This window comes from Pagrus major, chromosome 10, assembly GCF_040436345.1.
Source record: "Pagrus major chromosome 10, Pma_NU_1.0".
In the NCBI taxonomy this organism is placed as follows: Eukaryota; Metazoa; Chordata; class Actinopteri; order Spariformes; family Sparidae; genus Pagrus; species Pagrus major.
In genome coordinates, this window is record NC_133224.1 from 177,501 (window position 1) to 203,335 (window position 25,835).

At 47.1% G+C, this 25,835-nt stretch overlaps 4 protein-coding genes across 5 annotated transcripts in view; 2 read left to right on the forward strand and 2 right to left on the reverse strand.

Annotated features, from left to right (window-relative positions):
* Positions 1-2,598, forward strand: part of LOC141003505 (uncharacterized) — a 4,425-nt gene extending 1,827 nt beyond the window's left edge. Inside the window, exon 2 of the mRNA XM_073474866.1 lies at positions 874-2,598. Coding sequence (XP_073330967.1) covers positions 874-1,989 — 1,116 coding nt within the window. The 3' untranslated portion in view covers positions 1,990-2,598. The remainder of the gene's footprint in view (positions 1-873) is intronic.
* The window catches only part of LOC141003535 (uncharacterized), a 19,795-nt gene extending 10,240 nt beyond the window's left edge, over positions 1-9,555 (reverse strand). Inside the window, exons 1-2 of the mRNA XM_073474900.1 lie at positions 9,422-9,555; positions 5,348-6,166 (exon numbers count right to left, since the gene is read on the reverse strand). Of these exons, the coding sequence (XP_073331001.1) occupies positions 5,348-6,166; positions 9,422-9,439 (837 nt within the window). The 5' untranslated portion in view covers positions 9,440-9,555. The remainder of the gene's footprint in view (positions 1-5,347; positions 6,167-9,421) is intronic.
* Positions 9,556-15,142: 5,587 nt separating this feature from the next.
* LOC141003519 (uncharacterized) lies at positions 15,143-18,345 on the forward strand. Its single transcript, XM_073474883.1, has 7 exons — positions 15,143-15,309; positions 15,401-15,457; positions 15,556-15,657; positions 16,105-16,146; positions 16,252-16,281; positions 16,397-16,531; positions 17,318-18,345. Exons 1-7 carry the CDS (start codon positions 15,256-15,258, stop codon positions 17,597-17,599), a joined length of 702 nt encoding a protein of 233 aa, XP_073330984.1. The 5' UTR covers positions 15,143-15,255; the 3' UTR covers positions 17,600-18,345.
* Positions 18,346-18,589: 244 nt separating this feature from the next.
* Positions 18,590-24,643, reverse strand: mepceb (methylphosphate capping enzyme b). 2 transcript variants are annotated; one of them, XM_073474848.1, is made up of 8 exons: positions 24,188-24,643; positions 22,163-22,560; positions 21,602-21,873; positions 20,417-20,705; positions 19,593-20,175; positions 19,310-19,522; positions 19,104-19,212; positions 18,590-18,990 (listed from the first exon to the last, which is right to left on the reverse strand). In XM_073474848.1, exons 2-8 carry the CDS (start codon positions 22,522-22,524, stop codon positions 18,938-18,940), a joined length of 1,881 nt encoding a protein of 626 aa, XP_073330949.1. In that variant the 5' UTR covers positions 22,525-22,560; positions 24,188-24,643; the 3' UTR covers positions 18,590-18,937. The 2 variants fall into 2 exon arrangements, with proteins under 2 accessions (XP_073330949.1, XP_073330950.1); XM_073474849.1 differs by lacking the exon at positions 24,188-24,643 and adding an exon at positions 22,950-24,155.
* Positions 24,644-25,835: the final 1,192 nt, after the last annotated feature.

Here is a 25,835-nt window from a genome sequence, read left to right on the forward strand (position 1 = left end):
CTGGTTGGACTGAGATGAAGAAGCTCGTCCTGATGTTCTGACTCCATGTCTATGAGTTGTTCTGGACCGGCTGGTGTGTGGTAGATGTAATCTATTACTAATGTAATCAGACTGCTGTTCTGCTGAGGTCAACACCATCAGCACATCATTAACAGGCTGCCACAGACAGAAGGTCTCGTGTTCTGTACATTTACTGTTTCTGGACAACTCGGATCAACACCAGCTGTCTGCCCTCAGAATCAGAATCAGCTGTATGTGCAGCATCAACACAAACAAGGACTCTGACTCTGTTGCAGTTAGTTTATGTTTTATTGTGTCGGGACATGAGAGAGATGACGTGAAGCAAAGGGCTGCAGGTTGGACTCCACCATAAACAGTGACAACTGAGACTATATGTACGAGATAGTGCCGATGGAAGGTCCAACAGAACTTACATTAAGAAGGAACAGTGTGTGAAGATGTGGGATCAGAGGTGATTGCACAGCGACAGACTGGGGGAACAAACGGTCCCTGTGTTCCGGTCCTCTTGGTGTGCAGAGCTCTGGACCTCCTACCGGAGGGTGTCCGGGCTGTGGGGGGTCAGCAGAGACGTGACCGGCCTGTTTCCTGACCCTGGACGTGACCCGTTTATTAAAGGAAGCTTGGAGGATGGTTCTGCTGTAGGTGTTAGTCCATGTGGCTCACTGTCAGGAGACGCCTCCAGTACTCTGATATGTTGGTACCTTCAGTCTGAAACAAAGTTATAATGTCTTCTGTTCGTTGATTCGCTCATCGACCAAAGTCTGTTTACATTGAAATGATGTTGAAATGCTTCTGATATTGATCTGAGTGATTGACACCTCATCAAACCTTCTTCTGTGTCCGTCTCTATAGAAACAGAGAAGCAAACAGGAAGCTAAACAACATCCCTGTCAGCTCTGTGACAAGTCCTTCACATCGTCAGGATATTTAAAGATCCATCAGAGACGGCACACAGGAGAGAAACCCTACAGCTGTGACCAGTGTGAGAAAGGCTTCACTTCATCAGGAGGACTGAAAAACCACAGACGAGTCCACACTGGAGAGAAACCGTACCGCTGTGAGCTGTGTGGGAAGTCCTTCACCCAGTCCACTCAGTTACACAGTCACCAGCGGGTCCACAGCGGAGAGAAACCCTACAGCTGTGACCAGTGTGGGAAACGTTACAGATCATCCACTGAACTGAAGGTCCACCGCCGAGGTCACACAGGAGAGAAACCCTACAGCTGTGACCAGTGTGAGAAAGCCTTCACTACATCAGGGCAGTTAAAGGTCCACCGACGAGTTCACACCGGAGAGAAACCCTACAGCTGCGAGCGCTGTGGCAGAACCTTCTCTCAAACATCTCAACTCATCAGCCACCAACGAGTCCACACCGGAGAGAAACCATACTGGTGTGACCAGTGTGGGAAGGCCTTCGCTAACGGGATGAATTTAACTGTTCATCAGCGCTTTCACTCGGGGGAGAAGCCGTACAGCTGTGACCAGTGTGACAGAGCTTTCACCACCTCCAGCGATCTGAAGAAACACCGACGCTTCCACACCGGAGAGAAACCGTTCAGCTGTGAGCTGTGTGGGAAGACCTTCACTACATCCAGTGAGGTGATAGTCCACCATCGTGTCCACACCGGAGAGAGACCCTACAGCTGTGACCACTGTGACAGAGCTTTCACTACGTCAGGTGACCTGAGAAAGCACCAGAGCTTCCACACCGGGGTGAGACCGTACAGCTGTGGTCAGTGCGAGAAGACCTTCATCACATCGAGTGTGTTAAAGGTCCATCAACGTGTCCACACCGGAGAGAGACCCTACAGCTGTGACCACTGTGGGAAAGCTTTCAATACATCAGGCGAGTTAAGGAAACACAGACGTACCCACACCGGAGAGAGACCCTACAGCTGTGACCACTGTGAGAAGACCTTCACTCAGGGTTGTTCTCTTAAGCTACACCGACGCACTCACACTACATAGTTGTGAACAGCTGTGTCCTCCTGTCCTGACAGCTGTAACCATGAGTTGGACATCTGGAGCTCTGCATTGTTAACAGCATGTTAACGTATGGCTCTGTGGAGGGAGACGGCTACGTCCTGACCGTCCTGCCATCATCACACTGTCCCCAGAGCCCACTCACTGAGGTTGTTGCTTTGTTTCAGTGTTCTTGTTTTTCCTCTATTTTAATTTAAGATGCATCTACTGTGTAAACAACTCTGGACATGAACATGCTTCAGACGTCTGTCTGTGGACCTGAACCAGAACCAGAGGTCCAGCCTCGTCCCACCAGCGATGGAGGAACAACCACATGTTCAGATACAGGCTGCACCCACCTGGAGGGCGGGTCATAACTTCACCACATGCCTTTATTCACCATGAGGGTCTGCAGCTGTCTCATTACATCAGTGTGTTAATATCTGTACGTATGAAATCATTTTGATATGATGAAACTGTAACTGCCGAACAATCAGATCATCCAGCATCATGTATCTGATGAATCAGTATCATGGTCCAGTGATCTGACTGATGTCATCATGAATTACTTCAGATGTGCTCCACATGAGGAAATAAAGGGTTTGTTGTTCTGTTGTCTGGTTCTCCTGATGTGTCATGTGATCCAGTTTGTAGGTGTGAAGCCTTCAGTGAATCTACAGGAGTGAGTGTGATAAATCAATCAGTAATCAATACGTTCCCTCAGAAGACACAACACACCTCCTGAACGTGCCGGTCCTCTGGTGTCTCCTCCTACGACCCTTCTGTCTCCTGGAGGTTACATTAATTAACGAGCTCAGTTTGTTCTATTAAAAACATAAACATGCTCAATGAAGCATTTTACAACCTAAACGTAACAAACAGGTTCTGAATGGTAAAAACTGACACTGTAGAACATGGATTGATTCAGTTACTTACAACATAAAGCAGGTGTATTTGTTTTTCTTCTAATCCTTTTATGCACATAATTCAAACAGCTGCCGAACAAACCTTCAGACATCAGACTACATAATGTTTACAGCAGCTGCAGGTGAGGAAGGGTTCTGCAGCAGATTCACCACTGTGGTCCAGGTCTGGGATGTTTGGTGTGGTGATCTGGACCTGCTCTGCTTCAGTCATTTCTTCAGTCTCCTTGTCATCAACATCTCCAGAACCGACCATGATGGACTGCAACACACCTTCAGAGAACTTCATGGCTCGTTTTCACTGAACCAAACTCACTTGAGACCACAGGGGGAGTTTGATACTGTGACAGTGATCTTCTGAAGTTCAGTCTGCAGCTGTGAGGATGTTACACTGGAAAACTTTTAAACCACAGTGTCACAAACCTGAGGGTGAATCCTCACCTACAGACCACTGCTGGTTGAGAGGAGAGATGACGAGCCGTCACACTCCTGCTCGAAACTTACAGTCATCGTGTTTATTCTATAAAATCACTGTAAAATACTTCTGTTGTATTTTAGCCTCGATGTGATGACACTGTTCAGCCTCTAGGGGGCAACACACACTTCTACTCGCTCCATCAACACCAAACAACAACCGGCATGAAGAAAACAAACACAACTTAACTCAAGATCTTTATTGAACATGATGAGACATGATGAATGAGACCCACTGAGCCTGAACACATACAGGAGCATGGATGCATTAATTAACCTGTCAATCAGCTGCTGAAAGGATGAATTCATTAAAGGATGAATTCATTAAAGGATGAATGTTCTGACAGACAGACAGCAGTTAGTGACATCATTAACTTAACAAACACCATGTCAGAATCAGCTGTGCATCAACTCTCAGAACACGATGGTCCAGTTCTATGGTTCTGTGGTGATGAACGGGCTGATGATGAGCTGAACTTCCTGTGAAGCTAACTGTGATCATCGGTTGCCATGGTGACAGCCGGATGCTGAGACTGTGGGTTCAGAGAAGCAGCCGGTCTGTCTTCATCAGAGTGATGGACCCAGGCCCAGAGGAGACACAGCATGTGTTCACAAAGCAAACTGAAGCTGTTCAGCATCGTTACATCATATAACTCTGGAGAACCTCTACAGAACAGAACCAACAACTGGGTCATGTCTGATACACTGTCTTGGGTTGTCTTTGTATTTTAAGTTGTCACCATGTGGCATCATGCAATGATCAGTTTCTGCAGCAGTTACACTCCAACATCATCAGACATTATATCATGGGGTTTAGCTCAGTTGGTGGAGCAGACGTCCCCAGAGGCTTTGTCCTCGCTGCAGCGGACCGGGCTCGAGTCCCGGCCTGGGGCTCTTTGCTGTGTGTCTCTCCCCCTCTCTCTCTCATCCTGTTTCCTGTTGAGCTATTCTATCAATAAAGCAATAAAGGCCAAAAAATACTTTAAAACAGGAAAAAAAGACATTATATCTTCAAACCACTTTGAGACAGCTGAGGTGAGGACGAGGAGAGGAGCACAGATGATGCTCATACACACAATGTAGACAATGTAGTCTGTCCATGCTGACGTCATCTGTCTGAAGAGAAAACTGAGACATCCTTCATCTCCTGAGGTCAGAGGTCCTTGTGTCTGTGTTCACTCCACACCTCCAGAGAGACTTCACAGTAAAGCATCTCAATGTTCCTGAAAACTGTGTCTTCATCTTGTCTGATCCATTTCAGATGCAGGTGAAGGAACTGGTAGTCTACAGTTAACCCATCAGCAGTGGGCAGCACAGAGAGCGTAGGTCCAGGTCTTAGCCAGCACCTTTGTCAAGGGCTGGAGACTCAACCCAAAGGTTCTGCCCCAGGACCCAGGAGCACCACGCTGCCAGGAGGCCCAGAGGACCCATTCAGCTGATGCATCTGAAACTAAAACACTAAACATTACATGAGAACTCTAGCTGCTGTATCGTAGGCTACTGGACTTTTCACCTCTCATCCAAGAGGCTTCTTCAGTTCTGAAGAACTTAGAGTAATCATGAGCTGATGACTGAGAACCTTCAACATTAACATGTTTAGTTAATCTATCCTACACCACGATCAGGTCCCACTTAATGTCATTAAAGTCTCTTCATGAAGCCACATCTTTGTTCCTCAACCATCACATCAAGTCTCCAGCCTGGAGACGTCAGAGTCAGATGAAAGTGTTTCACAACACGAAACATGTCAGCACTGATGACAGGAGAGGAAACGCTCAGAGGGACGTACAGACAGGAGACAGGAGGCAAGAGGAGACAGGAGGAGGCAGGAGGAGACAAGAGGCAGGAGACAGGAAGTAGGAAGCAGGACACAGGAAGCAGGAGACAGGAGGCAGGAGGAAGCAGGAAACAACCAGCTCAGCTGTCAGAAATGTTCAGGTGGGTGCAGCGTGGAGACGTTGGTGGACCTTGACAGAACTGCTGTAGGAGAAGGTCTTCCCACACTGGTCGCAGCTGTACGGTTTCTCTCCGGTGTGGACACGTTGGTGGACTTTGAGTTCACCTGATGCACCGAAAGCTTTCCCACACAGCTCACAGCTGAACGGTTTCTCTCCAGTGTGGAAGCGTTGGTGCTTCTTCAAGTCGCTGGATGAAGTGAACGCTTTCTCACACTGGTCACAGCTGAACGGTTTCTCTCTGGTGTGACCTCGGAGGTGCAGCGTTAGGTTGTTCCCGTTAGCGAAGGCCTTCCCACACTGATCACACCAGTATGGTTTCTCTCCTGTGTGGACTCGTTGGTGGCTGCTTAACGCAGACACCTGAGTGAAAGCCTTGTCGCAGTAGTCGCAGCTGTAGGGTTTCTCTCCGGTGTGAACTCGTCTGTGGATCTTTAACTGGCCTGATGTAGTGAAGGCTTTCTCACAGTGATCACAGCTGTAGGGTTTCTCTCCCGTGTGTCGCCGCTGGTGGATTTTCAGTTCACCTGATGAAGCGAAGAACTTCCAACAGTGTTCACACCAGTAGGGCTTCTCTCCGCTGTGGACGCGCTGGTGGCTGCGTAGATGAGTTGACTGAGTGAAGCTCTTCCCACACAGCTCACAGCGGTAGGGTTTCTCTCCAGTGTGAGTGAGCCGGTGCATCTTCAGCTCTCCTGATGACGTGAAGGCTTTCTCACACTGATCGCAGCTGTATGGTTTCTCTCCCGTGTGAATTCTCTGATGGACCTTCAAATAGGCGAGTCTCGTGTAGGACTTGCCACAGTGCTCACAGCCGTGTGGTTTAACTTCCTGGACACAAACACAGAGAAGGAGAGTCAGTGAGGTCTTCATGCATCTGTAGCTGAGCAGATTCTCTCTTATTTCAATGTTTGCTAACAAACTACTGGAATCTGCTCAACTTCACTTCTCTTTCCACCTCTGGTCCCGCCCGTATCTAGGGTAGGGTTCTGGTGGTCCGGTGGACGGGCTTCAACAGACTGAACCAACATTTGTCAGAACTAGCAGCACGTTGCTCGTTAGCAGGAGCCTGAGGGTAGCTGAGCGGTGCTGTGCGTCGTTCAACTAGTCAGACTGAAGTCCACAAGAGGAAACTCAGTAAGGAGTCGGAGCAGGTAACACTGCAGCTCGTTAGTGTTCCTGTTCCTCCTCTCAAAGTTCAAACACAGCACTTCCTGGAACTGTTTCAAATTAAAAGCACTTTAGTGTTTCAGTGGACTGAAACAAGTCTTAACAACTTAACAAGGCTGTTATTGTGGAACAGAAGGTGTTGTGAAAGATTCACATACTTCATTTGGAAGAGCATGTTAGCTGATGGCTATTAGCAGATCGGTAAGCAGACTAGGCTTGGGCGATGGGACGAATATATCGCCCATCGGCTGAGTCCATCACGGTTGGTTTCATTTTTTGGGCGATTTTTGTTATTTTATTTTGCTTAATTAATGGTCTGCCTCCACAGAATTCAACACGGTACATATAGTTAATAATTACTATGTAGAGCACAATTCAAAGTGCGCGCGTATTGGAACTGGCAGCTTCACACGATTTCCGATGAGTCTTTCACAAAATGGCGGAGCTGAAAGTAACGTTAATTCATAAACCATATTTGAGAACTACATCAAAAAAAGATGTGCAGTTGTGCACCCTGATCGTTATAATAGGACAGGTATGTTATCCTGATCTCCCACCTGTTGCTCATTTAGAGGCTGTGAGCGAATGCGTCCTTCTGCCCCCTGCGCCCGCAAAGCACGCTAAACTTTTTTGCTGCATTCATGTGGTGTCAGAAGATCCGAGTTACCAAGTTGTTTTTCTGACATGAGGTGGCGTTCATGTGAATTATCCCATTCTGAAAGTCATTTTTAGATTTTTTCCGACATCACATGAATGCAACATCCCCCCCCTTTTTTTTCTCCGCCACACACACAACTGCCGAATATATCGGCAACCGCCGGTTGATGGGCTGACGATGGCCGGTTGGAAATTTTTAACATATCGCCCGACACTAAAGCAGACCAACCTCCAGGAAGAGCACCAGGCTCTACATGTAAAACAAGCTAACGTTGTGTAAACCGGCAGATACATTTCTTTGAGCGTCACAACCCCCGAGACATGACTCGTTTCAATGACATCTGAAAGTCTAGAAGAAACATGAGGTCAAATTATTTTATCTTTATTCAAGTTAGCTGGCTCAGATCTGGTCATTTAACAGCCAGGAAGTAAAGTTTTTTCAGCTTCATGTGTCACTGGGCTGCTCTGGGTTTTACTGTAAAGTCCTTGATTCACACGTCGGCCATTTTCCTCTGACGTTGTGCTCAGAGTGCTGCTGAGTTCAGGTCGTATTTAAGAGAAACTGTTCTCATTACATCACTGAGAGGTGTAAAGTTAGTGGACAGTGAACATCTGTAGGGACATCAGGACAAATCGAGGTAAAACAACATATTTGATATGACGTTAGCTAACGTTAGCATTCAGCCACTTCCTAGCTAACGTTGATGTGTGATTACCTGCAGTGTGTTTCACTTCCAAGACAAAACACTATCAAACAGCATGTTAGCGTGGAAGTGGTTGAATGCTAACGTTAGCTGCTGTCTAACAGAAGCTCACAGGTCATCAAATGTTGTTGTACTTTGACATACGTCCCTCCAGATGTTCACTATTTGTCTTTTCAGTAGCTGATCAATGTGGAGGCAGTGAAATGAAAATGATTGGTCAGAGACCTTAAATCCTCAGCGTGATGTCACAGGAAAATGGCCGCTGTGTGAACAGACTCTCACACTCGTATTCAGGCAAAACAGTCAGGAAACACTTGATCGCTGCCACGTTTGTACAAACTGCAACAGATATCACATTAATGTTGTTGCTGTGAATGTGTTCTGATTATCTGGTCTGTCAGTCAAGTCTCAACTCTGAGACAAGATGGACATCGACTGTTACTGTCTGAAGCCTCCAGGCTTGTGGTAACACTGCAACCAGGTCTGTGAGGTGAACTGCAGAGCGAGCACTCGACTCATCACTCTGTTACATGTCGTTACTTTATACAACTTCTCCTTTATGTTCATGTGGTTCATGTCAGAGGAGCTGAAGACGCTCGGTCATAAAGTCACAGTTCTTATAATAACCTCTTGTTGTTTTGGCTGATTGTTTAACACAGTGAAGTGTTTCGTCATCAGACGCCTGAAGTCTTTACTGTCGGCCTTTTAATTTGACCGTGACAGAGAGCTGAAGTCACGTCAGAGCTCTGTCTGTACTGATGAAGAGACAGAGGATGTATTGATCCTGTCAGAACTGTGTCATCAACCACACACGGCATCAGACTGTGACGTCATTATAGAGAGACACAGCCGACGGCGTCGTCAGTGACGTCGTCTCCTGACTGAAACACTGTAGAGCTGCTCCTGTATATGAGCAGCTCACAGAACTGAACCAGAACCAGAACTGCAGTTGTCAATATGAGCAGATTTATTGTGATGTTCATCTTGTTTACGAGCTTTTCTGAGCCCAGTTGGCTCCATGTTGGTGCTGGTTCTGGTGCTGATGAGACGATGTAGTTCACTGAGCACTTTAACACAAAATAATCTGTCAAACACAAGGTTCTGATCCGTCCAGGTTCTGTTCACCAGATCATCTCCACAGATGAACTGTGTGATGTTTGAAGGTGAATGAAGTGTGTAGCAGTAAAAGCTGATGTGAGGCTACAGAGACATCACGGTCACATGACTTCTGAGCGTCTCACGGCACAATGACTGTAAACTGACGAGGGGACAGGAAGTGCTGACGTGCTAACGTGCTAACATGCTCACTGATGTCTGGTTTCAGGATAAAGTCGTTTTTATTGAATACTAATAAAGTCTGATCGGTTCATTAAACGTGAGGACGTCCGACACATCCGGGCTCTCACAGGCGGGGCTACGTCACACCGCGTCACTGATCTGTCGGATGTACTGACCTGCACTGGTGCTGCAGTCTGTCCGGCAGCTAACAGCTAACAGCTAACAGCTACACGAGCCAACCACCCTGACTCACACACACACACACAGACACACACACCTTTTTGGTAGAACTCATCTTCTTCTTCTTCTTCTTCTTCTTCTTCTTCTTCTTCTTCTTCTTCTTCTTCTTCTTCTTCTTCTTCTTCACTCCTGCAGTCACAAAATGGCCGCGGTCGTTCCTCCTCCTCACTCCGCTCTGTGGAGCAGCTCCGAGCCGATCCCTGCTGCGCATGCGTGAAAGGGGTCCTGCCTGTCAGTGAAGGTGACCGCAACTGTGCCTGTTCAAAATGTCTGACGCTAAAACATCAGACTGACGTTTGACATTAAGACGACAGGACAGTTTGTTATTAGTGTGAATGTAGCAGCTCACTGTGACGTCACAGCTCACTGTGACGTAAATCAACATGTAGTTAGTTTAATGTGTTGCACAGTTTGATGAAGAACAGCTGTGACGTTAATAAATCTACTTCTGTGGATGAATCATCAGGCTGCTGTTCATCATTTACATTGTTGTCCTCCATTAAAACTCCACATTTAATATTGATCATATTCTACATTTGATGACTGAAAGTCCACAAAGATCTTTATATGTTCACGAGCAGAAACAGTTTCAATATGAGGACGAACAAACAGTTGTACGGAGGATCACAAGTGCCAAAATCTAAACTGAATTAAGAAATAAATCTCATGACATCAGTGAGTTTCTGCTTTAATGTCCCTCTGTATTTATTTCCCTTTATATTATTAACTTCCTCATTTCATTCTTTAATTGATCCTTTTTAAATGTTTGTTTTTATATTTATTTTGGTAATATTTAATTTATTTCCACAAATGCACTCTGACTTCAATCAACCAATAGGAGACAAGTTGGTCACATGACACACTTTGATTGACACCTGAAGACACGTAGAGACACCTGAAGACACGTGGAGACACCTGAAGACACATGGAGACAGCTGGAGACACCTGAAGACACCTGGAAACACGTGGAGACGCGTGGAGACAGCTGGAGACACGTGGAGACAGCTGGAGACAGCTGGAGACACCTGAAGACACGTGGAGACAGCTGGAGACACCTGAAGACACGTGGAGACAGCTGGAGACAGCTGGAGACACCTGAAGACACATGGAGACGCATTGAGACACCTGAAGACACGTGGAGACAGCTGGAGACAGCTGGAGACACCTGAAGACACATGGAGACGCATTGAGACACCTGAAGACACGTGGAGACAGCTGGAGACACATGGAGACGCATTGAGACACCTGAAGACACGTGGAGACAGCTGGAGACAGCTGGAGACACCTGAAGACACGTGGAGACAGCTGGAGACAGCTGGAGACACCTGAAGACACGTGGAGACAGCTGGAGACAGCTGGAGACACCTGAAGACACGTGGAGACAGCTGGAGACAGCTGGAGACACCTGAAGACACATGGAGACGCATTGAGACACCTGAAGACACGTGGAGACAGCTGGAGACACGTGGAGACAGCTGGAGACACATGGAGACGCATTGAGACACCTGAAGACACGTGGAGACAGCTGGAGACAGCTGGAGACACCTGAAGACACATGGAGACGCATTGAGACACCTGAAGACACGTGGAGACAGCTGGAGACACATGGAGACGCATTGAGACACCTGAAGACACGTGGAGACAGCTGGAGACAGCTGGAGACACCTGAAGACACGTGGAGACAGCTGGAGACAGCTGGAGACACCTGAAGACACATGGAGACGCATTGAGACACCTGAAGACACGTGGAGACACCTGAAGACACATGGAGACGCATGGAGACACCTGAAGACACGTGGAGACAGCTGGAGACACATGGAGACGCATTGAGACACCTGAAGACACGTGGAGACAGCTGGAGACAGCTGGAGACACCTGAAGACACGTGGAGACAACTGGAGACAGCTGGAGACACCTGGAGACACATGGAGACGCATTGAGACACCTGAAGACGCGTGGAGACAACTGGAGACAGCTGGAGACACCTGGAGACACATGGAGACGCATTGAGACACCTGAAGACACGTGGAGACAACTGGAGACAGCTGGAGACACCTGAAGACACCTGGAAACACGTGGAGACGCGTGGAGACACCTGGAGACAGCTGGAGACAGCTGGAGACACCTGAAGACACGTGGAGACAGCTGGAGACACCTGGAGACACCTGGAGACACATTGAGACACCTGAAGACACGTGGAGACAACTGGAGACAGCTGGAGACACCTGAAGACACCTGGAAACACGTGGAGACAGCTGGAGACACGTGGAGACACGTGGAGACACGTGGAGACACATGGAGACACGTGGAGACAGCTGGAGACACGTGGAGACACATGGAGACAGCTGGAGACACGTGGAGACAGCTGGAGACACCTGGAGACAGCTGGAGACACCTAGAGACACCTGAAGACAGCTGGAGACACGTGGAGACAGCTGGAGACACCTGGAGACAGCTGGAGACACCTGGAGACACCTGGAGAAGATGCTGCTGCTGCTGCTGCTGCGTTTGAGTTCCTCGGCTCTGGTAGGAAAGATGAGAATTAACAGTCACAGTCAGTGGTGGACGTTGTACTTCAACATGTAATCTATTACATATTACTAGATACTCTTATTTGAAGTTACTTATTGTTGGGAATTGCTGGTAGGGCAGGTGTGGTTATTAGAAATCAATAATTATCAATAATAATTATTGAAATTAATAAAATGCAAATTAATAAAAAGAATTTGCAGGTCGTTAAAACGGGGCACCACCCTGAAATCAGGGACCAATAACCAGTCTCAAAGAAGGTTCACTTTAAATGCAGATATTGGTAAAATATTTACAATTAAAGGAACAGTGACCATCACAACCAGCAAATACCACAAAACATATGCACAAAATAATCACAGAAAACTGCTACATACAGTAAAATAGACTTTATTATTGTAAACAACTTGATTAAATCAATGATACGTTCAATAAACACAAATCAATTACTCAACCAAAGCAGCTAAACTAAGACAAACTCAAGCAAAATAACCAACAAGCATGTGTGTGTGTGTGTGTGTGTGTGTGTGTGTGTGTGTGTGTGTGTGTGTGTGTGTGTATTCAGGCAGATAAACACATTCAACTCACTGATTTAGAACAGACCGGAAACAACACACACACACACACACACACACACACACACACACACACACACACACACACACACACACACACACAGTAGTGGATGTTTGTGGTGTCACACTGAGCTTCAGTCAGGAAAGATTTACTTCTTCTGTGTTTCTACACATCAAGTCCACACAGAGTAACTGACAGTAACTGTAGTACTGGCAGTTACTGTCAGTACTACAGTTACTGTAGTACTACAGTTACTGTAGTACTGACAGTACTACAGTAACTGTAGTACTGACAGTACTACAGTTACTGTAGTACTGACAGTACCTGCAGTCCTGTAGGTGTAAAACCTGTCATGCTGGTTTAATTTGTTCAGGACTGAGTTAACTCAACTTGATATTTATGTTTCAACTCAGAAATCAAATGTAATCAAGTTGATTTCAGTTTCAGTTCACATGTTTCAGTTATCTTCACTAATAATTCTCTCATCATCACACTGAATCCTTCAATCTCACAAATATAACATTTATTTAACAGCACGATGAACAAGCTGAAACCACACACACATACCAGCACCATACCAGCACCACATACCAGCACCACATACCAGTACCATACCAGCACCACATACCAGCACCATACCAGCACCACATACCAGCACCACATACCAGTACCACATACCATTACGATACAGCACCACATACCAGTACCACATACCATTACGATACAGCACCACATACCAGTACCAAACCAGCACCACATACCAGCACCATACCAGAACCATATACCAGTACCATACCAGTACCATACCAGCACCATATACCAGTACCATACCAGCACCATATACCAGTACCATACAGCACCACATACCAGTACCATACCAGCACCATATACCAGCACCATACCAGCACCATATACCAGTACCATACAGCACCATATACCAGTACCATACCAGCACCATATACCAGCACCATACCAGCACCATATACCAGTACCATACAGCACCACATACCAGTACCATACAGCACCATATACCAGTACCATACCAGCACCATATACCAGTACCATACAGCACCATATACCAGTACCATACCAGCACCATATACCAGTACCATACAGCACCACATACCAGCACCATACCAGCACCATACAGCACCACATACCAGCACCATACAGCACCACATACCAGCACCACATACCAGCACCACATACCAGCACCACATACCAGTACCATACAGCGCCACATACCAGCACCACATACCAGCACCACACCAGCACCGCATACCAGCATCATACCAGCACCGCATAGCAGCACAGCATACCAGCACCATACCAGCACAGCATAGCAGCACCATACCAGCACCACATACCAGTACCATACCAGCACCACACACCAGTACCATACCAGCACCACATAGCAGCACAGCATACCAGCACCATACCAGCACAGCATACCAGCACCGCATACCAGAACCATACCAGCACCGCATACTAGCACCGCATACCAGCACCACATACCAGGACCAAACCAGTATCATAAACCAGTATCAAATTCCAGGAAATCCTGCCCCCGCAAATGACTGAGGCTAACGCTAACAGGTCTCAGGTCATGTTATCATGCTAACAGACTGAGGCTAAAGCTAACAGGTCTCAGGTCAGGGTATCATGCTAACAGACTGAGACTGACGCTAACAGGTCTCAGGTCATGTTATCATGCTAACAGACTGAGACTGATGCTAACAGGTCTCAGGTCATGATATCATGCTAACAGACTGAGACTGATGCTAACAGGTCTCAGGTCATGTTATCATGCTAACAGACTGAGACTGATGCTAACAGGTCTCAGGTCAGGGTATCATGCTAACAGACTGAGGCTAAAGCTAATGGGTACCAGGCCATGAGACTAGTTACTGTTGCTGAGCTGTGATTGGACAATCAGTTTTTGGGGGAGGGGCTTAGCCAAAGATTTTGTATTAATCGCTGACCTTTTTGTTTTATGCTTTGAAACTTCACACAAACTAAACATATAATGTGTTGTTCACTGTGAAGGAATGTAACTAAGTACATTTACTCAAGTATTTCCATTTTCTGCTACTTCCAATACTACATTTATTCAATAACTATAGTTACTAGTTACTTTACAGATTACTGCTGCGTCAGAGCCACAGTAATGTTAATGGATGACTTTAACTCGAGCTCTGTTCAGCCATGTGACTGTGATTGTGTCTATGTTGTTATTTATTCAGTGTAACTTTACTTTATTACATATTTTCTCATCAGACTCGTTTCTTTACTTTCTGTGTGTGTGTGTGTGTGTGGTTGTGAAATGTGTTTACTGTCAGCAGGGTGTGTTGTCGTGTTGTCGTGTTGTTGTGTTGTCGTCTGGTTCACCACAGCTGCATCAATCTCAGCCTGACAGACACGGCCAGAAGTATGTGGACGTTCATGTAAAGTGACTTTATGCTCATTTCACACACACACACACACACACACACACACACACACACACACACACACACACACACATAAATCAGGTTGTTTTGGTTGATGGGCGGGGTCAGTGGGAGGGGGCGTGGTCAGTGGGAGGGGGGCGGGAACAGAGGAAGACATGATGACGGGTCACTTCCTGCTAAGAGACAATAAAAGAGACAAATCACAGCCAGACTCAGTCAGAACCTGCAGAACTCCCAGACCTGGACCGACCAGGACCATCGGGACCAGTTCAGACCACCAGGACTTGGTGTGGACCAGTTCTTTGAGTTTTCCAGGATGTGGATTTTGCTGATGCTGGTCTGTCTGCTGGATCAGAACCAGGCTACACCTGTAAGAATTCTGTTTATTGATCTGCTGATCGGTTTATTGGTTCAAGATGTGATCATCAATATGAGTGTGTGTGTGTGTGTGTGTTATACAGTTACCATGGGAACCCAGCAGCCTTCAGCCCTTTCTGCAACAAGTGAGCCAGACATCAGTGAGTACACACACACACACACACACACACACACACGTTGTGATGTCATCACTGACAACATGGCCCGTGTGTGTGTGTGTGTGTGTGTGTGTCTGCAGGCCTCCCCCCCTCCTGACGCCGGTGGACAGAAAACCTCCTCCTCGTCTTCCTCGTCCTCCTCCTCCTCATCAGCTTCCTCGGAGTCGAGCCAGAGTTCAGAGGTCAGAGGTCACCTGAGTGACATCATCACTCAGTGTCCACCTGAATATGACTAAATGTTCTGGTTCTGTTGGAGCCTTTCAGGACCGGACCTCTGTTGATCTTTAATTTGGTAAAATATGAATGAAGCCTGGTTCTGACTTCAGTCACGAGCAGAACTCCTGTGACTTTGTGTGTATCTGGTGTCCAGCTGAGCGGACTGGAACCCGACACCACTCACTCTGTAGTTCTGCTCTCGTGAAGAAGTCCAGCGGGTCAGCTGAGAGCTGAGCCTCCAGAACACCACACTCACTACACTACAGCAGCATGTAGCGGTTCACAGAGCAGACACAGCTCCACCCACTTTACACCTGAGGCTGCTGATTGGTCAGAACAGACCAGACAAAGATATGATGATGTCACTGCACCATGTGACCAGTGAGCTGACTGTGATTGGTTGATTCTTACAGAGTCCTCAACTGCTGCGAGAACGACTGAGGCTGGAGACCACGGTAACACACACACACACACACACACACACACACACACACAGAGTCATGATGTGTGATGTCATAATGTGTGATGTCATGATGTGTGTGTGATGTCACATCCTGCAGGCTGTGGAGCAGACAGACTCGTCTCAGGAGGTGAGTTTAAATAAAGTTTATTTCAATTTAATGTAACAAGTTTAAAGTTTCAGTGATAAGTGTGTGTGTGTGTGTGTGTGTGTGTCTGTGTGTGTGTGTGTGTGTGTGTGTGCAGAGCTCGGAGCTCCTCCCCTCTCTCTCCAGTTTGCGGCTCAATGAACTGGTTCTACTGGGAGAGAGAGCGGGCGAGCGAGACAGAGAGAGAGAGACGGGTGACGACAGCGTGGAGAGCAGAGAGAGCCGGCGCCGGGTGACATCACACCACACGTGACATCACACCACATCACCTGGCTGCACACGTAACACTGCTGTAACTAAAGCAGGACCACATTTCCCAGAATGCTTCAGGTCACTGACATCAGTAATCAGATTACTCTCATATTTATATCATAATCCATAAACTTCAGAGAAACAAGCTGCATCATGGGAAAAATAAGACCACTGATATGGACCTTCAAAATAAAAGCAGGGACAGAGTGTTCATGTCACCAGCCAATCAGAAACGAGTCAAACACAGTCCGGTTGATCAATAGATCGGAAACGATCACGTGTCAAACCTTCGAGATGACGTCACACTGACTCTGCTCTTTGGCCCCGTCAGGCTCCCGTAGTTCCAGGATCATATGAGGAAGCTTCATTACAGTGTGAACGATCAGAGTTATTGATCACTTCAGTCTCTGATGTGTAATTAGAATGTTACATTCATTCGCTCAGTTCATTAACACATTACAGATTTTATGTTCATGTACTTCAGTACGTTAACATTATTATAATGATCAGTGATTTAATGTTTCTGTCTGGTTTAACTTCTGTCTGCTGAATGTTCTCACAAACTTCCTCTGATTGGTTCCTGATCAGCTGTTTGTCAGTAATCAGCTGATTATTAAACAGATAGTTGTTCTGATCCGACTGTTAAAAACATTATCTCATATTTATTGACTGTTTATATTTGTATTAAATCATGTTCAGGTGACTTTCTAAACAAGGTGAGCAGCTCATGTGACATCATGTTGTTTGGCCCCGCCCCCTCCCTCAGGCCGTGTTGCTGACCTTTCACCACCTCCTGACTCGACCTCGAGGAGTCGCTCGCACTGCAGGCGGAGCTGCCGACGACCTGGGCGGAGCCACCAGAGAGGAGGGCGGAGCCACCAGAGAGGAGGGCGGGGTTGAAGCTGTGGTGGTCGAGGAGACGGATGCGTCTCCTCGACTGGTGGACGACAGCACAGAGCGTGCAGGCGGACTGACCCTGGACTCACCAGGCCACGCCCACCACCACGATTACCATGGAAATGAGGCGGAGTTAGAGCTGGGGCTGTGACCGAGGCCACGCCCCCTGCAGACAGCTATCAATCAGTAATCAATCACTAGTGAAGTTATATTATCGTCTGTGTGGAGTTTGATTTTTATTCAGTCACAGTGCCACCGTGTGGACACTCGTTAACTCGACAGGCCACGCCCATTTCACATTAATGATCAATCATCCTCCTGTTTGATCTCACCTACAGGTGGCGCTGCGATCAGATCAATCTAATGTTTCTGTCAACATTACCAGCTTCATGTTGGAACAGAGGTGCATGCTGGGTAACGAGTGGCTGTTTATGCAGCACAGTGAGTCAGAGCAGGTCCATGTTTTGTTTTAATGTCAGACGTGACATCATCATCATGTGACGTGTTGAAACATCAGTTCATGTGTGAAGACGCACATTTCATGTTATTGGTTGTTTCACACGTATCTTAACGATTATCTTAATAATCATCTTAATGATCTGAATATTTAATGTTGAACTGAACTAACATCACCGACATATTTTAAAATCATCTGTGTAAATGTAGCTTTTAAAACACGTCACTTTCAGTTTCAGTTTAAATTCAGTTAAACTGTGAAACTGATCAGAGTCTGAATTATAATCTCCTGTGATTTAAAACAATCATTTAAATTAAATATGACGATATGTTAAATGATGTCAGTGTTTATATTCATGTCTCACATCAGCGTGTCGACTGCTCGTCATTAACTTTTCTCTGTAATCTTGTTTTCATTAAAGACTTTATTTTGAAAACTCACTGAATCTGTTTACTAGATATTAAATCTGATTATATTTATTAAAAATGTATGCATAAAGGATCAATCACCTGCAGATCACTAATAAAGGATCAATCACCTGCAGATCAATCACCTGCAGATCACTAATAAAGGATCAATCACCTGCAGATCAATCACCTGCAGATCAATCACCTGCAGATCACTAATAAAGGATCAATCACCTGCAGATCACTAATAAAGGATCAATCACCTGCAGATCAATAATAAAGGATCAATAACTTTATTTTCACAGTAAACAATGAAATGTTTTGAAAAGAAAAACAAAAAACGCTGACGTGTCACTTCCTGTCAGTGTCCAATCAGAGTCCAGGACCACAGGTCCCATGGGGCGGGACAATCCCCCACAATCCTTTGCTTTGGCTTGATGAGCTGGTCTCAACCAATCAGAGTCACAGAAACCCTGCTGTCCAATCAGATGAAGTCTATCCTCCGTCAGCTCCGTCCCCTCTCCACCTGTCAGTCACAGTCCAGGCTTGTCGCCGTGGAAACAGGATGGGACGCACTTCCTGCAAAGCCTCAGAGAGAGACGTGTCACTTCCTGTCCCGGTGACCTCACTTCCTCTGGGCGAGGCCTTTGTGGAACAGGTAGACCGGCCGCTTGTTACCTGGACACACACACACACACACACACACACACACACACACACACACATACAGTCAGATCAGAGGTCCTGAGAGGTGTGTGTGTGTGTGTGTGTGTGTGTGTGTGTGCGTGTACCTGTGTGTGTGAGCAGTTGGTATGAGGTGAAGCCCACACTGTCCGTCAGGTAACAGGTGAAGTGTTCAGGTCTCAATCTGACCGTCCTGTAGTGACGACAGGTCGACTCCTAAACAAACAAACAAACAAACATCCTTCACCTCTGTACAGGTGTGTGTATATATGTGATACAGGTGATCCAGGTGTGTATACAGGTGTATATGTACCGAGGCTCTCTTGCTGCGGCTGTAGCTGCTCCACGGTTGAGGCTCCAGGATGAATAATCCGCCCGGCGACAGGCTCTGATAGGCCCGTCTGAACAGTCTGACCACGCCCGCGTCACCTGACTGCAGCTGCACCCACTTGGTCACGCCCAGACACATGATGACATCATACTGACCCCGGCCAGGCCACGCCTCCTGCTCTGACACGTAGTCGCCCTGTGGGAGGAGTCACAGCTGTGATGATGTCACAGTGATGATGATGTCAGAGGAGCTGAAGGAGACTCACCTGGATGAAGGTGATGTTGTTGGGGAACCTGGACGCTGACGATGATGACGATGATGATGATGATGGGGGGAGGAGGAGGGGAGGAGCAGAGAGAGGACCTCGACTCACCCTGAACGACAGGGGGAAGGAGAGGAGAGACAGAGCCTGCTGGACCTCCTCCATCACCTCCTCCTCCTCCTCCATCTTCTTCACCTCCACCCTCTCTCCTCCCCTCCTCCTCCTCCTCCTCTCATCCACCACCAGGTCATGTGACAGGAAGTGCTTAATGTTCTGCTTGGCAGCATGGACCAATCGCTCATCTAGCTCCACCCCCAGGATGTGGGCGGGGTCAAACCTGCGGGCGATGGCGAGGGTCATGTGACCGGTGCCGCAGCCCACGTCCAGCACCCTCTTGTCTCTGAACCAATCTGCTTCCAGGAGGCGGAGCCGTGGGTCCTCCTCCGCCCCGACCCGCCCCTCCCAGTCATCGCCGTAGAAACCATGGTAGCCGTAGTAACAGCTGTGGTTGCCGTACTGGTAGCGGTGTTTGTCCTTCTTCTTCTTCGCTGGTGGCTGACTGGAGCCGGGCTGTGGTCCTCCACACCTGCAGGGGGCAGCACACAGGTGACCAGGCAGCCAATCACAAGACAGCGTTCTGAATCACTTGAGGGGCACATTCAGCTCTGACAGACACGTTTATCTAACTGCTCAACAGTCGGACATCTTGTGTTACACACGCATAATGCAACAGATTTTACACGTGGCTGCTGATTGGTTGACACCTGACACGCCCCTCACATGACACCAAAGCTCAGAGCCTGCTTCTGTTTTCAGACTGAACTCACCTGCCACCTTTAGCCCCTCCCACCAGCGGCGTCTGGAACTTGGTTGGTTGAGCTGTGGTCACTGTGGTCGCCATGGTATCTGCCGACCTCGCTGAGGTGGTGCGGCGCCGTCTCCGTTGGCGACCATCGCGCTGGTTACCAGGCTTGTGGGTGTGGCCTGGTGGAGGGTGGGTGTGTCTCCTGGGGAGGATGGGGGGCGGGGCTACATCATCTCGACAGGTGATGGCCGTGTTGAGTTCACAGGGGAGAGGAGACGCTGAAACACTGCCCTCTGTGGTCAGGAGAGGAACTGCACAACCACAACACCATAAGAACAACTAATACCACAACATCACCAGACTCCCTTAACAAATGTGGTGATTTTAAGAGTTGTCGAGTTAAAACAAACTTTATAACGTAGTGAAACTCTGTCTCTGACAGATTCTGGATCATTGTCTCCTTCTTGTAAATTCAGCATTAAATGAAAACAGTAAGTTGTGTGTTTCCTTGTAGAAAGTGTCAGTTTGTGGCAGCATGGCTGCACCAGCCTGTCTGCTTCTGTGTCTAAAGTGCTAAAGTCTGACCTGCCAACATTTAGCAGCTGTTTGAACACACTGTTTACACTGATTTCACCATTTACACTCAATTTATGAAAGAAGAAACATTTTATTGATCTAAACATGTCACATTTTACAGAGACACTAAACAGTAACCAGTATAGGCGACTTCTTTGTCCCCAGACTCCCTTAACAAATGTGTCAGTTTAGTGAGTTGTTGAGTTGGAGACACTTTATAAACTGTGTGAAACTCTGTCTCTGACTGATTCTGACTTATTTGTTCCTTCTTGGAAATTCAGCAAATGTTCTACATGAACTTCTTTCTGTCTTTGTGTGAATTCATTCAGTCTGGGTCATAAAAACAGAACAGTGACATCTGGTGGTTTGTAGAAATCATAGCAGCACAAATTAAAGCCTGTTCAGGCTTCACTTTATGTTCATGAAACTCTAATAAAACTTATTTTGATCATTAAAATGTAGATCTTATGTACATTAAGTGTCATTAACTGTTTCTGTCAGCTTCATCACTTCTTAGTCCAGAGTGAAACCACCTCACCTCCCTCCCCTTGTGTTCCCCTTTAACTCCCCCGAGTCATGTATCAGTGGTTGTAGTGTCATGCAGTGTCCATCAGGTGTCAGTAAGTCTCACCTGTGAGTCCGGCTGTGGAGGGAAACAGTCGGGCAGGTATCACCTCCCTCTCTCCTCCTCCTCCTCCTCCTCCTCCCCCTCCGTGGTGTCTGTTCCTGTGTCTCCTCCTGGACTTCAGGGGGGACAGCAGGACTCCCCCCTCGCCCTCCCTGTCCCCGCCCCTTCCCTTCAGGTTCAGGGGGTCGGTGATGTCACGGGGAACCAGGATCTCTACAGGGTCTCCTCCACGTGACGGCAGGGGCGAGCACTTAGGTGTCTCCTGATTAGTCGCTCTGAGGAGGAAAGGAGGAGTTTGAGTCTGCTGTTACTGGACCGTTACTGGGCCGTTACTGGACCGTTACTGGGCCATTGCTGGACCGTTACTGGGCCGTTACTGGGCCGTTACTGGACCATTCTTGTAAATGACCTGGTTGATTAAAGTCAAGTGTCGTCTTCAAAGAGCAGTTTGTATCTAAACCTGTTTTTAATAAATTAATCTCCTGAATCGTCACAGCAGCAGATTTTATCACATGACTGAAGCTTAATCGATTAATCAATAATCAATTAAAAATGGGGTCTCACTTGTTGACATCTTCGTCCAATAGCGAGTTGAGGTTTAGCGGGTCAAAGATGTTCCCACCCAACAGAAAGTGACTGGGCAGAACGGGCTCTGACTGGCTGTCACTGTTGGCGCGGCGCCGGCGCTTGGCCAGCCCCTTGAAGCCGACACCCATGGAGTACCGCCTCTTTGCGATTCGCTGAGCGGGGACAGCAGGGGCGGTGAGGGGGGGCTGACCGTTGCCGGGCGGATGGAGGCCATTTTTAGGACGAAGGGGGTGCGGCTTAGCCAGCTGCGGCTGCTCTGATAGGCCGACGGTGGCAGGGAAGGCGGGGCTGATCTCGCGAGGGAGGACAGTCTCTTTGTCCAATGACATCCTGATCATCTTCCACGTGGAGACAGATCAGCCAATCACAGAGACCTACAGAGAGAGGGGAGGGGTCAGGAGGCGGAGCCAATCAGATTCACCAGCTCATCACAACACAGAGGCGACAGGAATGATTTGATGATGACAGAGTTGAGCTGAAACGATCAATCAACTAATTATCCAATCACAATGTTCCTTCACAGCAGTGATTGTGACAGAATTCACCATCAGACAACTCATTAAAAATACATTAACAACAACAACAACAATAATAATAATTTTGAGATCAGTATCACAGGTATAAGGATAAGTTACAGTTCCAGTCCTTGTGAATTCTGTATGACCTTTAAATTAATGTATTATGTTGGACTGATTTATATGTTTCTATGGTATAAAAATGTTATAATTTGAATCAACTCGTCAGATTTTAACTCACACGTCACCATACAGAATGTAGTTGATGAATTTTAGCGTTGGTGTCGAGGTGTGACTGTAGATCACTGACTCCACACTACAGCTGCAACAATCAGTCCAGTACTGTGACAGCAGGTGAAGAGAGTGAGTTTGTCTGAAGACGTCACTCTTGATTTCTCACACTTTTTATTTATTAGTCGCAAAAATAATAAGCAGATTAATGGATGATGCCCTGCTCCTCACCGGACTTAATGTGGTCGACATTTTTACATATATGATCTTTTCTCCATCACAGATTCTGACACACGTCAGCGGTCGTACATTAAGAATATCATCATTCATATCCAGTGTGAATATCAGAAAGTCTGAATACTGTATACCGCAGCACCAACACAGTGCTCTCTTCTCTTCAGCACACCGACACATCCTTTTTTAAACGTTTGATATTTAATGTTACAGTCCTGCTGCCGAACGTCGTCGCCATGTTGTAGCCTCACATTGTTACATTTATCTTCTAATAGAATTATATGTATTTATATTTCAATATTTTCAATGTATTCGGTGAAAATGAGACATTTCAACGTCACGACATCACTACAGCAGCCTGAATAAACTGATGTTCAGTTAATAGTTTAGGTTTTTATTGATCAGTTAACCTGCGGTTTTCATTGATTGATCGTTGTGGACTTGATGTTTGTTCTGTACGAGGAGACAACACAGTCCAGTTCATCGCCACGACTCAAACCTGTCACACTGATGGTTTCATTACACTGGTTACTGAGATCCAAATAAAATCAATCAGTACCGTGACTGATGACATGATCAATACACCGGTCGGTCCTTCACAGGCTGCACTGACTCAAGTATCGTCACCTGTCCTCTACTCACACCCTGTGTTCAGGTACTTGTACTTTACTCAAGTACTTCCACGTTCTGTCACATGGTACTGGTACTTGACTACATTACTCTGACAGCTTTAGTTACTTTACGTGTTCACATTAATAACACAACCTGTCATCAACACATTAATATAGATTATAGATCAAACTGATCAACTGTTGCGTCATTTCAATCACCTCCATGAACACGTCAATGCATCAGTAACTACAACAGAGTAATAGATTACAGTAATATGAACCAGTCTGAACAGTGAGTACTCTCATTACTTTGTGAGTACTTTTGTACTTCTACTAAAGAAAACATTGAACTGCAGGACTTTTCCACCTGTTCCACAGTTATTGATCAATAATCGATCACTGATACTCACTCTGTGTGCAGTCCACTCGTCGTGCAGACCTCCACCTCTCAGTGTGTGTGTGTGCGTGCGTGTGTGTTGTTGCCAATATTATCCACACACACATAAATGGACCTGTTTATAACTCCCCCTCCCCCCTCTAGCCCCGCCCCTGGCGCCCTCTCCACCAATCACGGAGCGTCGTCATGAATAATTCAAACTGACCGAGTAACAAACTGGTAAACAGTTAGCTTCTTCAACTAGCCACGTCCGGCTAACATGCAGGAAGTAGCTAGCGTGGCGCTAACACACACACACACGCACGCACACACACCCTAAAGAAAAACAACTACCAGAACACGCGCGAAAACACGCTGTGTGCGTCAAATAGAGATCCCGTGCGTGTGAGTGCGCGTGTCAGTGTGTGTGCGCGGCTCGATGAGTGATGACTTCATCCAAACCGTTAGCTTTTAGCCGCTGCTAGCTGTTGGTGTCTTCTCACCGTGCTCCTACTCCAAGCCCGCGCTTTTATACTGCAGCCGCGGGGCCACATGAGCGACGACACAGCCCGCCAATCACATGCCGAACTGCAGTCCTGCCTCTCCCGAGCTGCGACCAATCAGACGGCCGCTCGAACCAGGCGGTGGTGTGATTGGTCGCAGCTCGGGGAGGCGGGAGAATGCTCGAGGAGAGAGGCGTCCTGACGGGTGCCTGACTGAAAACACGAGCACGGTTAAAAATAAACTGTTAAACATAGAAAATAACGACATGTCGGGAAACATCCGGCGGCTGTGGGCCCCGACACACGCTGTGAGAGCGTCCAGCTAAGTTTTAACCCGACAGCTGTGACTTTAGCCTCCGTTAGCTCCGCAGAGAGCCTCAACTCAGCCGTGCAGCCTCTGTGGCACTGCGCCCTGAGCGCTGCCTGCAGGCACCACTGAGCTCCCTGCTGCTGTCTGTCCTCTAACAAGCTCCACCGGCCACACACCTGTGCCTCACCTGTATTCATGCTGAGGTGAACACTGAGTAACTGTTAGCGTTTATGGTAACTTAAGGTACAAACTTATAACGAGTTGAAGTACAACGTCAGCCTGAGAGGCAGAACTGAGGGCTTAAACACATAATCCATAACCAATAAGCAGGTTATTGATCCTCCTCGGACTGATCACTTCTGTTCATTTAACAGGGCTTAAATCTACTTTAGAAACGCTTCCGCCCAGTTTTCTGCCTGTCAGGCTCCACACGTCTCAGTACTGCTGTCACCCTGGTGCAGACTGCAGACACCATGTTATTACCTGTAGTGATTATATAAAGACTGGATCACACACACACACACGCACACAGACACACACACACACACACACACTCACTCACACACACACTCACACACACACAGACACACACACACACACACACACTCACACACACACACACACACACACACACTCACACACACACAGACACACTCACAGACACACACACACACACACACACACACTCACACACACACACAGACACACACACACAGAATAATAATCAGGTGTAACAGATTAAACTGGACCGGTCTGCCACAGGTGTGTTGCTGCACTTTGTCTGTCTGTTTAAACAGTTTTATTAAATGATTCATTGGCAGAGACCTCACGACATGTTTACATCCAGCAGACGGCAGTGAAGTTATTCA

Coding starts and splice junctions, on each gene's coding strand:
- LOC141003519 (XM_073474883.1), top strand. CDS start 15,256: ATGTGGATTTTGCTGATGCTGGTCTGTCTGCTGGATCAGAACCAGGCT. Junction 15,458..15,555: donor AACAAGTGAGCCAGACATCA/GTGAGTACACAC, acceptor GTGTGTCTGCAG/GCCTCCCCCCCTCCTGACGC. Junction 16,532..17,317: donor GCAGAGAGAGCCGGCGCCGG/GTGACATCACAC, acceptor CCCCTCCCTCAG/GCCGTGTTGCTGACCTTTCA.
- mepceb (XM_073474848.1), bottom strand. CDS start 22,524: ATGATCAGGATGTCATTGGACAAAGAGACTGTCCTCCCTCGCGAGATC. Junction 20,706..21,601: donor CTCCACAGCCGGACTCACAG/GTGAGACTTACT, acceptor GTGGTTGTGCAG/TTCCTCTCCTGACCACAGAG. Junction 20,176..20,416: donor GGAGGGGCTAAAGGTGGCAG/GTGAGTTCAGTC, acceptor TGCCCCCTGCAG/GTGTGGAGGACCACAGCCCG.